This window comes from Colobus angolensis, unplaced genomic scaffold (genome assembly GCF_000951035.1).
Source record: "Colobus angolensis palliatus isolate OR3802 unplaced genomic scaffold, Cang.pa_1.0 Scaffold369, whole genome shotgun sequence".
NCBI classification, from domain to species: domain Eukaryota; kingdom Metazoa; phylum Chordata; class Mammalia; order Primates; family Cercopithecidae; genus Colobus; species Colobus angolensis.
In genome coordinates, this window is record NW_012117032.1 from 2,703,784 (window position 1) to 2,716,738 (window position 12,955).

At 39.2% G+C, this 12,955-nt stretch overlaps 1 protein-coding gene across 2 annotated transcripts in view; it reads right to left on the minus strand.

Moving 5' to 3' along the window:
• Positions 1-12,955, minus strand: part of CDH20 (cadherin 20, type 2) — a 216,660-nt gene that overhangs the window by 32,151 nt on the left and 171,554 nt on the right. For both annotated transcript variants that reach the window (XM_011953607.1, XM_011953608.1), the window contains exon 6: positions 11,887-12,074. In XM_011953607.1, the coding sequence (XP_011808997.1) occupies positions 11,887-12,074 (188 nt within the window). The remainder of the gene's footprint in view (positions 1-11,886; positions 12,075-12,955) is intronic.

Below are 12,955 nucleotides of genomic sequence, written 5' to 3' on the forward strand. Positions count from 1 at the left end.
ATGATAGTTTCTTTTGCTGTGCAGAAGCTCTTTAGTTTAATTCAATCCCATTTGTCAATTTTGGCTTTTGTTGCCATTGCATTTGGTGTTTTAGTCATGAAGTCTTTGCCCATGCCTATGTCCTGAATGGTATTGCCTAGGTTTTCTTTTAGAGTTGTTATGGTTTTAGGTCTTATGTTTAAGTTTTTAATCCATCTTGAGTCAATGTTGTATAAGGTATAAGGAAGGGGTCCAGTATCAGTTTTCTGCCTATGGCTAGCCAGTTTTCCCAACACCATTTATTAAATAGGAAATCCTTTACCCATTGATTGTTTTTGTCAGATTTGTCAAAGATCAGATGGTTGTAGATGTGTGGCATTATTTCTGAGGCTTCTATTCTGTTCCATTGGTCTATATTTTGGAACCAGCACCATGTTGTTTTGGTTACTGTAGCCTTGTAGTGTAGTTTGAAGTCAGGTACTGTGATGCCTACAGCTTTGTTCTTTTTTGCTTATGCTTGTTTTGGCTATATAGGCTCTTTTTTGATTCCATATGAAATTTAAAGTAGTTTTTTCTAATTTTGTGAAGAAAGTCAATGGTAGCTTGATAGGGATAGCATTGAATCTGTAAGTTACTTTGGGCAGTATGGCCATTTTCACGATATTGATTCTTCCTATCCATGAGCATGGAATGTTTTTTCATTTGTTTGTGTCCTCTCATTTCCTTGAGCAGTGGTTTGCAGTTCTCCTTGAAGAGGTCCTTCACATCCCTTGTAAGTTGGATTCCTAGCTATTTTATTCTCTTTGTAGCAATTGTGAATGAGAGTTCACTCATGATTTGGCTGTCTGTTTTATCTATTATTGGTGTATAGGAATTCTTGTGATTTTTGCACATTGATTTTGTATCCTGAGACTTTGCTGAAGTTGTGTGTCAGCTTAAGGAGATTTTGGGCTGAGGTGATGGGGTTTTCTAAATATACAATCATGTCATCTGCAAACAAGGACAGTTTGACTTCCTCTTTTACTGTTCGAATACCCTTTATTTCTTCCTCTTGCCTGATTGCCCTGGCCAGAACTTCCAATATTATGTTGAATAGGAGTGGTGAGAGAGGGCATCCTTGTCTTGGGCCAGTTTTCAAAGGGAATGCTTCCAGTTTTTGACCATTCAGTATGATACTGGCTGTGGGTTTGTCATAAATGACTCTTAATATTTTGAGATATGTTCCATCAATACCTAGCTTATTGAGAGTTTTTAGCATTTAGTTGAATTTTGTTGAAGGCCTTTTCTGCATCTTTTGAGATAGTCATGTGGTTTTCGTCATTGGTTCTGTTTATGTGATGGATTACATTTGTTGATTTGTGTATGTTGAACCAGCCTTGCATCCCAGGGATGAAGCCAACTTGATCGTGGTGGATAAACTTTTTGATGTGCTGCTGGATTCGGTTTGCCAGTATTTTATTGAGAATTTTCACATCGATGTTCATCAGGGATATTGGCTGGAAATTTTCTTTTTTTGTTGTGTCTTTGCCAGGCTTTGGTGTCAGGATGATGCTGGCCTCATAAAATGAGTTAGGGTGGAGTTCCTCTTTTTCTACTGTTTGGAATAGTTTCAGAAGGAATGCTACCACCTCCTCATTGTACCTCTGGTAGAATTCGGCTGTGAATCTGTCTGGTCCTGGGGTTTTTTTGGTTGGTAGACTATTAATTACTGCCTCAATTTCAGAGCTTGTTATTGGTCTATTCAGGGATTCGACTTCTTCCTGGTTTAGTTTTGGGAGGGTGTGTATGTCCAGGACTTTATCAATTTCTTCTAGATTTTCTATTTAATTTGGATAGTGGTGTTTATAGTATTCTCTGATGGTAGTTTGTATTTCTGTGGGATCAGTGGTGATAGCCCCTTTATCATCTTTTATTGCATCTATTTGATTCTTCTCTCTTTTCTTCTTTATTAGTCTTGCTAGCAGTCTGTCTATTTTGTTAATCTTTTCAAAAAACCAGCTCCTGGATTCACTGATTTTTTGAAGGGTTTTCTATCTCCTTCAGTTCTGCTCTGATCTTAGTTACTTCTTGTCTTCTGCTAGCTTTTGAATTTGTTTGCTCTTGCTTCTCTAGTTTCTTTAATTGTCATGTTAGGGTGTTGATTTTAGATCTTTCTCACTTTCTCCTGTGGGCATTTAGTGCTATAAATTTCCCTCTAAACACTGTTTTAGCTGTATCCCAGAGATTCTGGTATGTTGTTCTGGTTTCAAAGAACTATATTTCTGCCTTAATTTTGTTATTTACCCAGTAGTCATTCAGGAGCAGATTGTTCAGTTTTCATGTAGTTGTGTGTGTGTTGAGTGAGTTTCTTAATCCTGAGTTCTAATTTGATTGCACTGTGGTCTGAGAGACTGTTTGTTATGATTTCCATTCTTTCACATTTGCTGAGGAGTGTTTTACTTCCAGTTATGTGGTCAATTTCAGATTGTTGATGTGGTGCTGAGAAGAATGTATATTCTGTTGATCTCCAGATGTTTATTAGGTCTGCTTGGTCCAGAGCTGAGTTCAAGTCCTGAATATCCCCGTTAATTTTCTATCTCATTGATCTGTCTAATATTGACTGGGTGTTAAAGTCTCCCGCTATTATTGTGTGGGAGTCTAAGACTCTTTGTAGGTCTCTAAGAACTTGCTTTATGAATCTGGGTGCTCCTGTATTGGGTGCGTATACATTTTAGGATAGTTAGCTCTTCTTGTTGCATTGATACTTTTACCATTATGTAATGCCCGTCTTTGTCTTTTTTGATCTTTGTTGGTTTAAAGTCTGTTTTATCAGAGACAAGAATGCAACTCCTGTTTATTTTTCGCCTTCCATTTACTTGGTGAATATTTCTCCATCCATTTATTTTGAGCCTGTGTGTGTCTTTGCATGTGAGATGGGTCTCCTGAATACAGCACACTGATGGGTCTTGATTCTTTGTCCAATTTGCTGGTCTGTGTCTTTTAATTGGGACATTTAGCCCATTTACATTTAAGGTTTATATTGTTATGTGTGAGTTTGATCCTGTCATTATGATGCCAGCTGATTATTTTGCCTGTTAGTTGATGCAGTTTCCTCATAGTGTCAATGGTTTTTACAATTTGGTATGTTTTTGCAGTGGCTGTTACGGGTTTTTGCCTTCTGTATTTTGTGCTTCCTTCAAGAGTTCTTGTAAGACAGGCCTGGTGGTGACAGAATCTCTTAGCATTTGCTTGTCTATAAAGGATTTTATTTATCCTTTGCTTATGAAGCTTAGTTTGGCTATGAAGCTTAGTTTGGCTGGATATGAAATTCTGGGTTGAAAGTTCTTTTTTTTAAGAATGTTGAATGTTGGCTCCCACTGTCTCCTGGCTTGTAGGGTTTCTGCAAAGAGATCCACTGTTAGTCTGATGGGCTTGTCTTTGTGGGTAACCTGATCTTTCTCTCTGGCTGCCCTTAACATTTTTTCATTCATTTCAACCTTGGTGAATCTGATGATTATGTGTCTTGGGGTTGCTCTTCTTGAGGAGGATCTTTGTGGTGGTCTCTGTATTTCCTGAATTTGAATGTTGACCTGTCTTGCTGGGTTGGTCCTGGATAATACCCTGAAGAGTGTTTTCAACTTGGTTCCATTCTGCCCGTCACTTTCAGGTACACCAATCAAATGTAGGTTTGGTTTTTTCACATAGTCCCATATTTCTGGGAGGCTTTGTTCATTCCTTTTAATTCTTTTTTTCTCTAATCTTGTCTTTATGCTTTTTTCATTAAGTTGATCTTCAGTCTTTGATATCCTTTCTTCTGCTTGATCGATTTGGCTGTTGATACTTGTGTATGCTTCACGAAGTTCTCACGCTGTATTTTTCAGCTTCATCAGGTCATTTATATTCTTCTCTAAACTAGTTATTCTAGTTAGCAATTCCTCTTTTTTTTTTCAAGGTTTTAACTTTCTTACATTGGGTTAGAACACGCTCCTTTAGCTTGGAAGAGTTTGTTATTACCCACCTTCTGAAGTCCACTTCTGTCAATTTGCAAACTCATTCTGTGTCCAGTTTTGTTCCCTTGCTGGCGAGGAGTTGTAATCCTTTGGAGAAGAGGTGTTCTGGTTTTTGGAATTTTCTGCCTTTTTGTGCTGGTTTTTCCTTATCTTCATGGATTTATCTACCTTTGGTCTTTGATCAAAGTTGGTGACCTTTGGATGGGGTTTCTGTGTGAACATCCTTTTTGTTGATATTGATGCTGTTCTTTTCTGTTTGTTAGTTTTCCTTCTGACAGTCCCCTCTGCTGCAGGTCTATTGGAGTTTGCTGGAGGTCCACTCCAGACCCTGTTTGCCTGGGTATCACCAGCAGAGGCTGCAGAACAGCAGAGATTGCTGTCTGATCCTTCTTCTGGAAGCTTCCTCCCAGAGGGGCACCTGCTGGATGCCAGTTGGAGCTCTCCTGTATGAGGTGTCTGTTGACCCCTGCTCAGAGGTGTCTCCCAATCAGGAGGCATGGGGGTCAAGGACCCACTAGAGGAGGCAGTCTGTCCCTTAGAGCTTGAGTGCTGTGGTGGGAGATCTGCTGCTCTCTTCAGAGCCAGCAGGCAGGAATGTTTAAGTCTGCTGAAGCTGCACCCATAGCTGCCCCTTCCCCCAGGTGTTCTTTCCCAGGGAGATGGGAGTTTTATCTGTAAGTCTTTGACTAGGGCTGCTGCCTTTCTTTCAGAGATACCCTGCCCAGAGAGGAGAAATCTGGAGAGGCATTCTGGCTACAGTGGCTTTGCAGAGCTGTGGTGGGCTCTGCCCAGTTTGAACTTCCTGGTGGCTTTGTTTACACTGTGAGGAGAAAACTGCCCACACAATCCTCAGTAATGGCGGACCCCCCTCCCTCCACCAAGCTCCAGCATCCCAGGTTGACCACAGACTGCTGAGCTGGCAGCGAAAATTTCAAGCCAGTGGATTTCAGCTTGCTGGGTTCCATGGAGGTGGGATCCACTGGAAACGGAAGTGAATAGTTCTGTCTCACTGGCATTCCAGGCACCACTGGGGTTTCTTTCCAAAAAAGAAAAAAAAAAAAAAAGACTCCTGCAGCTAGCTCAGGGTCTGCCCAAATTGCTGCCCAGTTTTGTGCTTGAAATCTGGGGCCCTGGAGGCGTAGGCACCCGAGGAAGTCTCCTGGTCTGCCGGTTGCAAAGACCATGGGAAGAGCGTAATATCTGGGCTGGAGTGCACTTTTCCTCACAGCACAGTCACCCATGGCTTCCCTTGGTTAGTAGAGGGAGTTCCCTCACCCTCTGCACTTCCCAGGTGAGGGGACGCCCCACCCTGCTTCAGTTCACCCTCTGTGGGCTGCACCCACTGTCTAACCAGTCCCATTGAGATGAGCCAGGTACATCAGTTGGAGATGCAGGTATCACCTGCCTTCTGCGTTGATCTCGCTGGGACCTGCAGACTGGAGTTTTTCCTATTCAGCCATCTGGCCACAACGGTGTCCTTTGAAGAGCAGAAATTCTTAACTTCAGTGAAGTCTACTTTTTCTTTGGTGGGTTGGGATTCTGGTGTAACATGGAAGAAATCTTTGTCCAATCAGGATTACAAAGATTTTCTCCTATGTTTCCTTTTACAAATTTTTTAGTTTTAGGTTTTTACATTTAGGTGCATGATTCATTTTGAGGTTTTTTTGTGGGTGTATAACTGAGGCTTATTTCTTTATTTTTTTGCAAATGGTATCTGATTGTTCCAGCATCTGTTGAAAGCACTAGAGTGAGTTTTTAATTATTATTGAAGTTCTTTTAAAGTAAGTTACTTAAGACTTCTAAACTATTTAAGATTATTGTCTCTCTCACTTCCACATTATTGGAAATGAAACATTGCCCTCAATACTCTAAAGTTCATTATTTATTTATTTACTGAGACAAACTCTGGCTTATGTTGCCCAGACTGGTCTCAAACTCCTGGGCTTAAGAGATGCTCTCACCTCCCTCCCAAGAAGCTGCAACCCCTATGCTCAACTCTTAAAATTAAAATTGCCCACACTTGATAATGTGAGTTTTGGCTTTTCCCTCTTGAATAGTTTGTGTTCTTTTTATTTTAAATATCAAATAATTATTTGTTTCTGTATTTATAATAGAAAATAAAAAACCAATAATATCTGAGAACCCAATTTCCAAATTCAAGAAATGTCTTCAAGTTAGAGGATACAAAAACAAAAAGCCATTATATCGTTAAAAATTGAGTCATGAAAATTATGGCACAAAATAGTAATGCAACTTTAATTACTAATTAAGAAGAATTAAATATGCCTTTCTTTGTTCTTCCTTTATAGCTTTTCTTTCATATTACAGATATTTCTTTCTGTGTTGATCCCACTCCCCATACTCAAGGGCAAAAGCTATGACTTAGTCAGATTTTTATTCCCTGGTGCCTAGCAAAACGAGAAACTCAAAGGGTAGCAAAAACCTAAAAAAAATTGTTACATTGAACAGTACAAAAAGTTTCTCAATGTGAGTATTGATACTTACTGGTTGAGTGATAGTATTTAGAGATTTTATTAATGTATTTCAGTAATTTAAGATGCACAGTTTTAGATGTTTTGATATTTTAGAAATAGCATTGCTTCTCCAATTGATAATACCTTACAGTTGCTCTAGTGTCAATGGGAGGCAAAGGGATCTTGATAAGCAGCAGTCGTTACTGCCCATGCAAGGCAGACCTAGTCCAAGCTGTTCATGTTGTACTTCAGCGGAGTTTTGCACATTGTTGGTACTGCACGTGTTGAGCTTTATTGCCTTCTAAAATATCTTTTAAAATATTATATTATGATTTGGCATTGAAACAGGAGTTATTGTGTAGGGAGAACAGCATGGAAACAGCAGCAGGGAGTGAATCTAACACTGGTGAAACAAATTTGTCTAACTGTGCCTACAAGAGTGCTTTATAGACACTAAGAAATAAGAAAGCATTGTATTATTTAAATTGGCAAGAACTTTTCTTCAATGACCCATAAAACAATGATGAGATTTATAATTCATGACATCTCAGATTTGATGAAATATAGAATTTTTGTTCTTTGTGACCTGCCTAAGAAGAGAATGGACTCTAAACAATTGCTTCTTGTTGTTGTAAGACAGAAGATATGCAGAAGACTAGAAAATGGCACATCATGCTCACTCAGAATAAAGAACATCCTGAAAATTATATATTTCAAATTATACTTCAAGCATTTAAGTTAAGAGACTGAAAATTGATTGATTACTTAAAAACTAAAAAGACCCAAGGGACTGGGTAGTAATCAGTGTGGTTTCCTAAAGACCCAATTCTATCAATTCAACTCAATTTCTCTTTTTGAAAAAGTATGTGCTTCTTAGACAAATAATAGGCCTAAGGGAAATAAGTCAAAAGCAGAACTTTTGTTTCAATTTTATATGACATTATTAATGACAAAGTGGGAAGATGGGCGTGGAGCAGACATCTGAGTGAATGTTATTCCAAAGCCGTAGACTGAGCAGTCAGTGGCCTCTAAAGTATTTATTATATGTGATTTGTCCATCTACCCAACTTATTGACCCTTTTCTTAATTCCATTTTCTGGCAGCTCATAAGTTCAGAAGAGAAATCAAAGTGACCTTGGCAAAATTGATATGTATTTTGATTAAACGTAGATATCGTTTTAGTAATGACAGTGAAAAACAGTACTCCGTCTTAAGAGGCTTCATCTTTTCTGCAGGTAAGGGAGCTGAAGAAAACACATTTTGAGATTTCTTTCAGAGACAGAGTTGTTATAGTTTAGACTTTTTAAAACAAATGGCTTGTAATAAAGTCTAAACTATATTGTGATAATCTGACGTAAATATTATTTTATTATTTAGAATTATCTCAGACATTATTTTAAGACATAAGATAACATTTAAATATTTAGAACCCTCGAAGTTCTTTTTCTGGTTGCTTAATTGTTTGAATAGAGTTTTCGTACTAAAGAAACAAGCTGGTTGCGGTGGCTCACGCCTGTAATCCTAGGCCTTTGGGAGGCTGAGGCAGGAGTATCGCTTGAGCTCAGGAGTTTGAGACCAGCCTGGAAAACATAGGGAGACCTTGTCTCTACAACGACAAAATAAAACAACAACAACAACAAAAATAGGTGGCTGCGGCACGATCATGGCTCACTGCAGCCTCGACCTCTTGGCCTCAAGCAGTCCTTCCACCTCATGCTCCTGAGTAGCTGGGACTACAGGCTGCAGTGAGCCTTGAGCATGCCATTGCACTCCAGCTTGAGCGACAGAGAAAGACCCTGTCTCAAACAAACAACAACGCAAAAATTAGGTGGCTGTGGTGGCACATGCCTGTAGTCCCAGCTAGTTAGGATGGTGAGGTGGAAGGATTGCTTGAGCCCAGGAAGTCAAGCCTGCAGTGAGCCATGATTGTGCCACTGCACCCCAGCTTGGGTGACAGAGTGAGACCCTGTCTCAAACAAACAAACAAAAAAAAAAAAAAAAGAAAAACCCAGTAATTCAAAAATTTGAGTATTTCCCTTATTTACAGTGACTAGGTTAGCATTATTGTTTACTTGAGGCATACCATATAGTAGGGGAACCTATGACATATACCAAAATAGTATTGTTATTTTAATCACCTATTATAATTCTAGCGTGTGATATTAATTCTCAAAGAATGAGAATAAGAAATTATAGTATTTTAATTACATCTAGATTTAGTTGATAATTTAGAAGTTAATCTCAGCGTTTTGCATTGTTTCAAGATCATTGTGTACAGGATAGAAAGATTTCTGGTTGGTGGAATTCTGGATCCTTTGCTGTGATTCTGTTCCTTTGCTGTGATTGATTGCATCTTAAATGAATACAGAACAAACATATGAACTCGTCCCTTATTCCCTTCTCAAGCAGTGTTATTTCAGTTCTATCAAGTAGCATAGAAAAAAGTTATTATAAACACATGTTAACTTGAGTTACATTTTAATGTTATAACTGTGGTTTTTGTCAAGGTTGTCAGTGGCCTCCATGTTCCTAAAGTCTGTGGTGAATTTCTGATGTTCTTATTTGACCTGTAGCAGCGTTTGTCACAGGTGATGACTCTATCCCTTGGAAACACATTCTTCATGCCTTCAGAACACTGTACTTCCTCCATTTTCCTCCTGCCTCCCTGGTCACCCCCCAGTCTCCTTGCCTGTCCTTACACTCCTTCCGACCTCTTCATGTTGGGGTGCGTCAGGGCTCGTTTCACTGTCCTCTTTCTGTCTATGCTCAGTCCCTTGCAATCTCATTTGTTTTACTTGCTTTAAGTACCATCTATGTGCTTATGACTCCCAAATTCGTATTTCCAGCCCAGGACCCTTCTACAAACTCCTCACTCTTAACAACCAAAGCCATGACATGTCTTTACTTGATGTCTCATAGACTCTGCAAATGTCACATGTATGTCCAGAACTGAATTCCAATACTTGTCCCCCCTGCCACCTGCTCTACCTGCAGACTTCCCTGTCTCAGTTAATGGCAACTCCATTCTTCTTGTTGCTCGGTTGACTCTTCTCTTTCTTCCCTATCCTCATCCACGTTTTTAGGAAATCCTGTTGGCTCTACTTTCAAATTATGTACAGATTCTGACCACTTCTTATCACCTCCATTCCCATTACTTAGGTGAAACCATCATCATCTCTTACCTGGATTATTGCAGTAGCTTCTCAGTTGGTCTCCCTCTTTTCATCCTTCTCTCCTTAAACTCCCCCCACCTCAACACAGCCTACTGAGTATTTTATAATGAAAACCCAGCCATGTCATACATCTGTTAAAAATCCTTCAGTCATTCCCCATTTTACTCAGAGTAAAAACCAAAGCCCTTATAGTTAGCCTATATGGTCCTAAATGCTCTGGCTCCTTTGTTACTTTTCAGACCTCATCTCCTAAGAGTCCCCCACTCAACTCAGCCTTATGACCCCACCATTGCTGTTCTTGAAATACAGCAGGCATGGTCCCACCTCAGAGCCTTTGCATTGGTGGTCCTTTTGCTTGGAACACTTTCCTCAATAGTTCATGCCCATTCTCTTCTCTTTAGGACTGCCATGTGCTCTTTTCACGAAGAGTCACTGATAGCGAACCTCCCACACTGTTAACCTACTTAACTCAGTGGTGTGACTCTGCTCACTGTAAGTCTTTGCATAAATGCCACTTCTCTGTGATACCAGTCCCAACCACCCAGTTTATTTAATTTTGTTTTTCCATAGGGTATTGGTACAGGTGGCATTTGGTTACATGAATAAGTTCTTTAGTGCTGATTTGTGAGATTTTGGTGCACCCATCACCTGAGCAGTATACACTGCACCATATTTGTAGTCTTTTATCCCTCACCCCCTGCCACTCTTCCCCCCAAGTCCCCAAAGTCCATTGTATCATTCTTATGCCTTTGTGCCCTCAAAGCTTAGCTCCTACATATCAGTGAGAACATATGATGTTTGGTTTTCCATTCCTGAGTTACATCACTTAGAATAATAGTCTCCAATTGGCCGGGTGCAGTGGCTCATGCCTGTAATCTCAGCACTTTGGGAGGCTAAGGCAGGCAGATTACCTGAGCTCAGGAGTTCTCGACCAGCCTGGGCAACATGGTGAAACCCTATCTCTACTAAAATACAAAAAGTTAGCCGTGCATGGCAGTGTGCGCCCATAGTCCCAGCTACTTGGGAGAATTACTTGAATCTGGGAGGCGGAGGTTGCAGTGAGCCGAGATTGTGCCACTTTACTCCAGCCTGGGTGACAAAGCAAGACTCCATCTCAAGGAGGAAAAAAAAATAGTCTCTAATCTCATCCAGGTTACTGAAAATGCTGTTAGTTCATTCCTTTTTATGACTGTGTAGTATTCCATCATATATATTTACCACAGTTTTTTTAATCCACTCTTTGATTGATGGGCATTTAGCCAACCTTCCAGTTTAAATTGGAAACCATCTTAGCTTTCCTGGCCTCACTTATTTTGTTCTATTCTGCTCCCCCCCCCGATATCAATTATTACCTTCTAATAAACTACTTTAGTGACTTGATGTTGAAGATTGTCTGACTTGACTTGAAGATTGTCTTCTTCCCTTGCTAGAATGTAAACTCCATGAGGGCAGAGATTTTTGGTTGTTTTATTTACTCTGTATTAAATGCCTATAACAATATCTGGCACATAGGCGGCACTCAATAAATATTTGTTGAGTATATCATTTAAAGTATATTGGGTTTTAAAATGCATTCAACATAGAGAAGGAAGATTAAATCAATGAGTTTTAAAACTAATGTATTTCATTAGATATATATTTGCTAGGGAGTTAAAGATTCAATTTTTAAAAAGTTTTATCTTCTAGCTGAGTATATCCATATGTGCTTTATGTCACAGAAAGAATCGACAGCTTATCTTGGTACCTTATCATAAAACAAAGGAATTTCAAGTGATAACAGCCATTCAGCAGGTATGTTTGATAAAGCTTTTTCAAGTTTAATTAGAATTTACAGATCTTTGAGAAGCAATTAAAAATGCCTGCATGTTATTGATTCATAAATAATATTATGGCTTGCTTTATTGGTATGTATGGGATGCTATAATGCATGTGTTATTCAAGTGCAGATATTGATCAAGTCATTAACATCATTAGAAAATTAAGCTACAACAGTTTTTTAAGTGACTGGGTAGAAGGAATGTATTTAGAAATATATTTATAATATATTTTTATCATGACCTAGTACCTTTTCAGTAAAATGATGGCACAGCCAGTGTTTGCATGTAAACATAAGAATTAAGAGGTTTTCTGTTTTTTTTTTTTAAATAATAGGAAAGCGCTTTTATCAGAGGATTTGAAGCAATGCATATCAATAATACAACAGTCCTTACTAGCATTTCATAAACATTCAAAGCACCCATGAAAATGGTTTAGAAAAAGGAGTTGGATTACCTTCTTCACAGTTATGATACCAACTTGAAAATTGGGATCTGTGCTAATGTCAAAGGCATCTGCACCATCTCCATCCACAATAGTGTATTTCATCTCTGCATTTATGCCTTCATCCAAGTCCTTGGCAAACACTCTCCCGACAGTGGAGCTAATTGGAGCTGATTCCAACACACTCATCTGGTAATGTTCTACAAAGAGAAGCCAGGACATGCGTTCTTGATAATCCGTCAGTATAAAAAAAAGCCTCATCATTATCATATCTTATCAGGGGTGCTGTGCAAAATATCTTTCTTCTGGGTTCAAAAAGTAAAACTTGAGTTTTTACAGATAAAAACTAAGGTCCATAAAGGCTGAGCAAATGGTCATACAGGCCATAGCCTGTATTGGATGTTCAATAAAGAGGAGTAAAAAAGCTTAAGCAGAACAGGGTGAAAGCAGAACGACTTAGTTCTAGTGACTGTAGCTTGAGTGGTAGGAAGTACCTTGCATTCAAATCTTTTAGTACCTCCTAGTAGTGAACTGAAGTATTTCCTTAAAGTGCAGTTCCTTCTGAGAGTGATAAACATTGTGGTCACAAAGTGTGTATTTATTCTGTTTACACTTCAAATGTCCACCTTTTCTTTCATGGCCTGGCCCGTGTGCTGAGTGCCTGTCTCTAAGACCATTTGCTCAGAGGTCATGGAGATCAGTGATCTATAAAGGGGGAGCAGCCATGGAGAGCAAGCTCCATCAGCTCCATGTGCTGCCCCTCAGTGTGTCCTTGTACCTGAGACTGCCCTGGGCTGCCTCTCCATGGACAGATCCTTCATGCTTCTTGTTTTCTTGTTCCAGAATAAAATGCTAAAAAGGTTCTCACATATGTAAGACTCTCAGAGTTGGTCATCTCCTTTTGGACATGACATCCTGAGCTCACAATTAAATTTAGTTCACTTTCATCTCCATGAATTCGTATTTTTACCAACTTACCTTTTCTGGGGCTCAGCTTTTTGATGTTCTTTGTTATTTTGTCAATCATAATGTGACTGACTAAATAACAAAGAAAAATCACACAGTCACATTTTCCATATGT